The sequence below is a fragment of the Limulus polyphemus genome, unplaced genomic scaffold (genome assembly GCF_000517525.1).
Source record: "Limulus polyphemus unplaced genomic scaffold, Limulus_polyphemus-2.1.2 Scaffold17, whole genome shotgun sequence".
NCBI lineage: Eukaryota > Metazoa > Arthropoda > Merostomata > Xiphosura > Limulidae > Limulus > Limulus polyphemus.
The window spans coordinates 1348949-1357430 of NW_013665627.1; the positions used below are offsets into that span (position 1 = coordinate 1348949).

At 34.0% G+C, this 8482-nt stretch overlaps 1 protein-coding gene across 1 annotated transcript in view; it reads right to left on the bottom strand.

Moving 5' to 3' along the window:
• LOC106457557 (protein dachsous-like) overlaps positions 1-8119 on the bottom strand; it is a 145193-nt gene extending 137074 nt beyond the window's left edge. The window contains exons 1-2 of the mRNA XM_022383724.1: positions 7508-8119; positions 646-2645 (exon numbers count right to left, since the gene is read on the bottom strand). Of these exons, the coding sequence (XP_022239432.1) occupies positions 646-2406 (1761 nt within the window). The 5' untranslated portion in view covers positions 2407-2645; positions 7508-8119. The remainder of the gene's footprint in view (positions 1-645; positions 2646-7507) is intronic.
• Between the last annotated feature and the right edge of the window lie 363 nt (positions 8120-8482).

Here is an 8482-nt window from a genome sequence, read left to right on the forward strand (position 1 = left end):
TATATATATATATATATATATATATATATATACACACAAGCGAAATTTGAAAATTTAAATTTTGTGAAAATCGAATAAGACTCACAATTATTTTTAAAAATACCAATTACAATTTCCTACTCATATATATGTGTACATACAAGTGTACATACCGACATTTTTTATTTGTTTAAATATAGCGCTGAGTTTTAAGAATATAGTTTGCCTTAAGCGCTATCATTTAATGTTCTTGTCTATTATATAAGTTTCAGTCAGTTATAAAAAAAATAATTCGTGACAAGAAGATAGTAAAACAGCATTAATATACAACATGGCTATGGTGTTTTATCTAAAAAAACAAAAAGGTGTGACACCTTTACCGTGTAGTCGGCGAAGAAAAAAAATACACGTTTCGTAACACTTTTTCATCAGCACAATGTTATATTTCACTACATAAGATAAATACCAATGAAGAATTGGTCTTATGATTTTACTGTACAACATACTTCCTTATAACCTTAAAGAGCTATAATCACTAATATGATATGCCCAAATTTGTTAAACAGGATCTATTGGTTGTTTATTTTTATTCGGACCGCATCTTAACAGTTTAATGAGAAACGAATCAAATGTCAAAATTAACAGTGAAATAGATACAAAACTTACTTTTAGCACACACTTTCCAACTTGCTCGTCTTCCTTAATTGTTACATTATAAAAACTTTGATCGAATATAGGCTCGTTATCGTTGACATCGCTGATCGTCACTATGACAGTAGCACTGGAAGATAAGGGAGGTGACCCTCCATCAGAAGCCACCACTACAACCTGGGGAGTAGGGTTCGTCTCGCAATCGATTTGTCTCCTTGTAGTGATAAGACCTGTTTTGTTATCAATCTGAAACCATTTTGAGTCTGTTTGTGGCGTATCTTTAATAGAATATACGATCTCAGAATTGTTTCCTTCATCGCGATCCACAGCAGATAGATGAAATACCGACGTCCCGGGATCTGCAACTTCCAGCACATTTGCATAATACACTGTGTGATCAAATTCTGGAGCATTGTCGTTCGTATCGGTAACTGCTAGTTCAAATGCTCGAGAAGTATTCAGTGGAGGATTTCCTTGGTCAGTGGCTTTGACGGTCATTGTGTAAGTGGGTTTGATCTCTCTGTCTAATGGACGAGAAACTACCACTAGGTAAACTATGTTATCTTGTGTGGTCAACCCAAAATGACCATTGCCTCCATCTAAAGTTACGTTAATATTTGCATATTCTTCTTTTAAATCGGGGTCATTCACACTAATCCTCGCAACGTATTCTCCAATACTCGCACTTTCAGAAATTTTTGGAGAGGCGTCATCGCTCAGAAAGATGAGATTGATTGTTGGTTGGTTGTCATTAACATCTGTGACTCGGATGGACACAAAAGCTGTGGTCTCCAAAGGCTGAGCTCCATTGTCTTGTGCTACAACAACTAATTCGTGCACATCATGGGATTCGAAATCTAATGGTTTATTAACAAAAATTACACCGGTTTTAGAATCGATCACGAAGTATTTTTCTCTGTCACTTTGGCGCCTATTTATAGAATAAGAAATATTTCCGTTTTCATCCGTATCAGTATCGGTAGCAAAGACTCGTAACACACTAGTACCAATAGTTGCATTCTCAGCAACAGTAGCAAAATAACGGCTCTGATTAAATATTGGCTGATTATCATTCACATCTTGAATAGTAATATTTACCCTCATTGTACCTTTGGTCGGCGGGATTCCACCATCAAATGCTTCAATCACTAAACTATAGAAAGGTGTTGTTTCACGGTCCAAAAAGCCATTAATTTGTAGATCAAGATACAACACATCGTCTTTTTCACGATGTGACGAGAGGCGAAATGCGTTGTTTATGTTTCCAGATATAATTTCATATCTTTGAGTATTGAAAATTCCTAGATCACGATCTTTGGCGGGATTCAGTGTGCGCTTCACGTCACGCGGAGTATTTTCTGGAAAAGCAATAGTCATCATCGGAGTTGGAAACTGTGGGGCATTATCATTTTCATCGATCACCTTAATCGTGACTCGAATATTTTCTCCGCTCAGAGGAATAGCAACGAAAGAATAATGACTGCGCATCTCGCGGTCCAAAACAATACTCGTTCTAATCTCACCAGTTGATTGGTCGATATGGAGATCAGAATCAACCGCACTTCCAGGCACAGGAACAATCAAATATGGTGGTTGGGGCGGTTTTGGATTACGGTAAATCTTTTGCCCTATGAATCCAATTGTTGTACCAATGCCCACTCCTTCGGAAATTTCGAATTCTTGAAGATATTCTCCGTTACACTCCAGGAAAACTATAATAAAATGTAGTAAATGAATCACAGAAAAATATTTCCAATATTCTCTGATGGCCATCATGACAAACTTTTATTACTCCTCTTTGACCCAAACAAACGTCAACGGGCCAAGAAAAGCTTAACGTTTCGACCCATATAAAAACACCATAAATCTTCTTTTAATCCTTATTAATCAGTGCGTGAAAAATTCGGTTGGATCTGAATCGAGAACTCTTCTTTATTTTCATCGTTATAAAAAAACATTCTTGTTATAATGATGAAGTATTACTTCCAGCTGAGGTCAACGTCCTTAGTAGAGTCCTGGAAAGAAAAGAAATATATATATTTACTCTACCTCCTAAAGATAAAGTTACTACGTGATATGTCTTCAATAAAGATAAGGTTACAACGTGATATGTCTTCATTGAAATGTACACTCCTGAAATATCTTCAGAGTAAAGTCTGTATGTACAAAAGAAAACGATTAAGGGCTACCTGCTGCAGTAAATGCATACTGCACCGCTGTAATGCATTATAATAGTTAGTAGGCTGTATATTTTACTAGGTAGGTCAGGTCTTTAATTTCGTGACCAACGTGTTTATAAGGAAGAAGAAGTTGATAGGCGTGTAAGCTTTCGTACGTGAGTTCACATGAGCTCAAATTAAAGAACAGATATTATATGTAAACTGTGTATATCCCATACACATAGAGTAGCTTATAAGCCTACAAACCAATAAGTATTACACTTCACGAAAAAGAAGTGTAAATACACTTACATATACATACTCTATATATATTATACTTTTGTCAAAAAAAGCACCATGTTTTCAAGAAAGTTGTAATGCATATGTGCAAACAAAATATTTGAAACTTCAAACATTTTGTACAAAAATCAAATAATGATGTATTTTTCAGGCAAAAAGAGATCTTGTATTCTGTATAGTTAAGTAGTTAATTACAATTCATGAGTTATAAAGAGGCTGATGTAAGTTCGCCATAAACAACACATTTTCTTACACTATTTCTATAAGGACTTAATCGTAGTTTGTTTGAACGATTTGTATGTGAAAATGCAATGACATGTCGCTGCAGATGCAAACCATAACATCACGAGCAACGTCGACAGGCTAATGCTGTCATGAATAGTTATTGCTAAACAAATATTAAATTATTTAAGGCCAAATGACAGAACAATTGGAAGAAGTAAGTCCTTCAATGATGTACTTGGAAGTGGAAACTCCCACAAATTAGTGTTTAGGACAGCAGAGGGCTCCGCAACTATATCCCAAACGAATTCGGATCAATGTCTTTGCCCGAAAATTAAATCATGTGGTTATAAAGAGAACCTTCCGACCCAAATATCGTTGCAGGAAAGCGAACATATCTCTTGGTACGGTTACTAAAAAGATAAACGGGGATTTGAAGGTGAAAAAGGCTCACAAGCAAAAAATATACAAGCTTATAGACACACCTTAAAGTGAACTTTGCTGTTTTCACGAGAAAGATAGCCAAAGAACAGAATCACAACAATCCCATTGGGACACATACACCTATCACCGGATTAAAATTGAATGGGCTTTTGATCTACTTGAGTAGTCTTGGGAGTTGTTAGTTTGTCCAGATGTATAGGCTGACCTCGCCATCTTTCACAGAAGCTTCCCTACAATGAATATTGCTGTGTCGAACGATATTGCGTAATCATGAGCACAAGAAGAAAGAGAACGACTGACGATGAAGGAAGTACTAGCAAGGGCAGAACATCATTCTTATTATGTCAGATTAACTTCAGTATTCTGTCTGAAAATGTTTCATTTAAAATTGATAAAGTGTGACTTTTAGATGTTGATTATGTATTCATTCCATAAACTTTGCAATTTACTACCAACCTATATAGTGGTTACTTGATGTCTTGCTGGCTATTATTATACTCGTTATTTGAAATATTGTTATGAATATATTCGCTTGTTACTTAATATTTATTGCCAGATTATATAATGATCATCGAGTCATTCATTGCTTATGTGCTGTCTTACAACCAACGTATATACATAGTGGTCAGTTGGAATATAACAGCTAACTAATATACTAGTTTATATGGTATCTAACGACAAACCCGTATTCTAGTTAGAATATATCTTAAAGCCCATTTATTATTTAACACATTGAACAAGTGTTAAAAATATATGTTATATTAAACGAGTTTTGAGTTGTTGTTTCTTTTGTATTTTTTCATAGCACTGTTTTCTAAATATGTTATTCTAGTGTCAATTAATCCCTAATGAGATACTTTTAAATGTTTTGTTAAAGTTCCCGTAATACAATCTTTTTAAGAAGTTACGCTATATACCTTTACTTATAGAAATGAACGTCTTTCTACTGTTTCAATGTGATTTTAGGTGTCTTTCAAATCCTTATATCCTATCAGTATTTACTTCTTTCATGTGCCACACTGTGTAGCGCTACGTGCTACTACTTAATATTGAATAAATAATTTGAGTACATTTAGTCATCTTCTACTCTTCTATTCGATACCTTCGTTTGTATGAGAGCTTGTTGAACTTTATAGATTACATTTCAGTTCATATAATCGAATTATTTATGCCTGGAAAACTCTACCGATTAATTACTTTAATATTGAACATTAAGATAAAGCTTATCAATATATTACAGGGAATGTTTTCACTTTTGCATTCCATTTTTTAACATCTGGAAACGCGTATATTTTACATATAATGTTGCATTTGTACTTGTACAAACAAACAAGTTCCTATTGATTTTTGTAATTTCATAAGTGGAAGTCATTTCGAACGGGTTTCGGAACCCCTAATTGTGGTTAACATGAAACGCAGTTACTTGATAAGGGAAATTTTAGTACCTGGTGGCCCCATCTTAATTTTTATGTGCAATATTATTTTGCGTCATAATTCAGATTGAAATTCATAATTCTAATTACTCTAACTTAATTATACGTATTGGATAAAATTTTATCTTGATAAAAGAGTTAACACAAAGAATCACATATAAAGTGTAATAAACTTGAAATAGGACTCAAAACTCGAGCGCTTTCGAATAGTTGACTATTCTTCTTCAGGAGAACAAAGGATAAAAAGTCTACGTGACAACTTCAAGTAACTACTTTTTAGAAATTTAAGTATGATGCATATCAATACATTACCCATCTCCTAGTTTCCAAATTAACATGAATATTAAAACTGTGGCTTCATTTACTTTTAAAGATACTATTTCGCTAATTTTTGGCAAATTCAGTAACACCTAGAACAACTATAATTTAAAACGTTGGTCACACGTGTATCTATAAGGAATGAAAATATTCAATTATTTTGTTATGTGGACACATTACACATTAGTGTTAATATGATAATTACTACACTAAAAGGAACTTGAAAACGTTTCTAGTTCTAGGAACATTCAATTGAGAAAGGTAGAATTTCATTCTCAAATTAGCTTCCACCTGTATGCAGCTATAGATATCAAAAGTTTTCAAACTGATGAAGTGCATGTTCAGCTTTCAAAAACCATCACAAAATAACAGACTTGATAAATCAAAATTATAAAATATAGTTTAGTAGAAAATATATACATTTTAGTCCCCAGAGGTGATACAAAAACATTATATAAAGTTTCTTTGAACACAAGTTTTGAAAGTAAACATTTGTTTCACAATTAGTTCCCCTAAGCCTCTCTAATCTTACAAATCGTCTTCTTATTTCTATGTTTCTCAGTTTTATTACTTATCCTGTTGTATATCACTACAGACCGATAAAACTGATTTGATAAAATCATATATATAGTTTTTTTTCTTACACACTTGTCATAAAATTTTCTCTCAAACTTTTTGTAGGCTGGGATATTAACTGGCTAACGCAGTCAGTTATCCTTCAAGAATAAGTCTTGCTTAGGGCACTGTACAGGAAAAAAGAAGTCTAATGGCAGATAGGATGCATCTAGTACTCTATAGTTAACTGTATGCTACTTCATGCCAGTCCCCCCTAGCTCCCCTTGATTTCCCCACCCATCACGGCCCTCTTACTTTAAGCCATGTCAAAAACGTCTGGTTAGTGTCTCAGCAATACGTTTCCGTCGACTGGACTAATAATGTCTGTAATGAATAACTACCATCGAACAAGTTTCTATTCATTCCTTCTTGCGTCTGTATTTTGTTTTTGTCATTTCGTAAAGACATTAGGAAGAAAAGCGATTAAAACCTAGCCTAATCTTGCTATAAATGTTATTTTTTATTTTCTTGTACTTCTCAGAGGACATATCAAAGATAAAAAAAACATGAAACACTAAACAAAATGTAGCGAAAACTTTCGTACGTAGAATGACTGACTAATAATATTTATATTTTTCTTTGAGATTCTGTAAGTTTGTAGCTGCGATCTTTCTATATTATTTCATGTTAGAATTTTCATAACATAGTAGGTAGGCCTGACTGCGCTATTAGCATTAGCTATTGAAAATTTACCATAAATTGCGGTTATTTCATTTATAGAAACAATAATGGTAAACCATTTCTTAGATATACGTAAGTCCCACATTATGGTGAATTACTTAGAAAGAAAAACATACATGGTATGCAAACTGCAGGTTTGAAACTTTTGTAGTCAAAAGAAATGAAAAGAGTAGGTCTTTTCCATTTGACTCTCCGCTTCCTAATGACCACGATATGTGTATATAGTTTGCAAGGATTGAACTAACACTTACGTGATACATAAAAACCGATGTACTCTTATTAAGATATTTTTTGGAAGAAGCAAAGCATACAAAGAAGCACATACAGAAATATATATATATATATACACATATTACTTTAAAGACCTTTTTAAGCTTTTGACAAATATTAGTTTAATAAAACCTTAGGTGAAAGAGTTACTGACACATTACATATGTACATATGTGTGTGTGTTGTGTTTACAGCAAAACCTAAGGGCTTACTTATAATATAAAATTTTCAAAAATAGTTCAATATAGTTAAATTACAATTGATGTATCAAAAGATTATATAGTTGAAAGCATTTGAAGTTAATGTCTTTAGTCTTTATCTCACGAAACTTTTGATTCACTTTTCCTAAATTACTTAAAAGATAATTCCTAACCCTAAAATCACCGTAAAGAAAAATGCACGGCGTAAATATAATGCAGGTTTCTTATACTTTACATAAAATTATGCGAGTATCCTCTTCTTTTCAGTAGGTCACAATAAACTAAACGTCTCGTCGGATGGCTAGCCAAGGGTTCAGACACGGTTCCGGCGGATCTGATCAAAAGATTTGCCGTCAGTATAACAAGAGTACTACACAGAATCTTAACAGTTAGAATCCACACAGATCGGAGTTTCTACGGTTTTAAAGACAAAGAAAAATTCTTCTGCCACTAAATAAAATGAAAGCAATTGTTATAAATTCCATTCAGTTTTGTGTATTAATCCATTGACATCGCAAATGTCAGGTTGCCGCGGTCTTACTGTGACTGCAGGCGTTATAAAATATAAATACGCTTCTTGTAGAATGACGGTTTGACGCCACACACGGAATGAATAAGTCTATAAAATCCTTGTCTTGTAAGGCTTACTTCCAGGTGAATATCTTGATTATATTCATTTCCATAAATTGGTAAATACAAAACTTATCCGGTGGACACCTTCGGTTTCTAGAACCTAAGCAATGGGACCCCACAGCTAACGCTTTATTTCAGGAGTTAGCTAGGTGCTGCACACTTGGTCACGCACATACCACCCCTTCAGATTTCTCAAACTTCTTAGCCAATCAGCGAGTGGGAACTTAGTGAGCGGCAAACAACCGAACTACTAGAGGAGGAATAATGCTCTAGGCCATATAAAGACAGTTTTTAGAAGTCGAAGATATTTTATTTTTACTTTGGTTCACAGGTGGTTTCCACACAATGCGGGAGCTCCTGGGCAGATGCATCTGTCCCCTAGTGTTGTGCCCAGTGACCACTAAAACCCAATACCAGTTAATATACGGTATTGTGCTGCTCAGTCAGGTCAACATAAAAAACTAACAAAGAACTTTCCATTCCTCTTATGGGCTTCAGTCTAACAAAAATAACATACTAAGGTAAAAGTTTAGATAATGTCTTCTGTATTCCCCAGTTTCCTTTTGATTCTTTTATA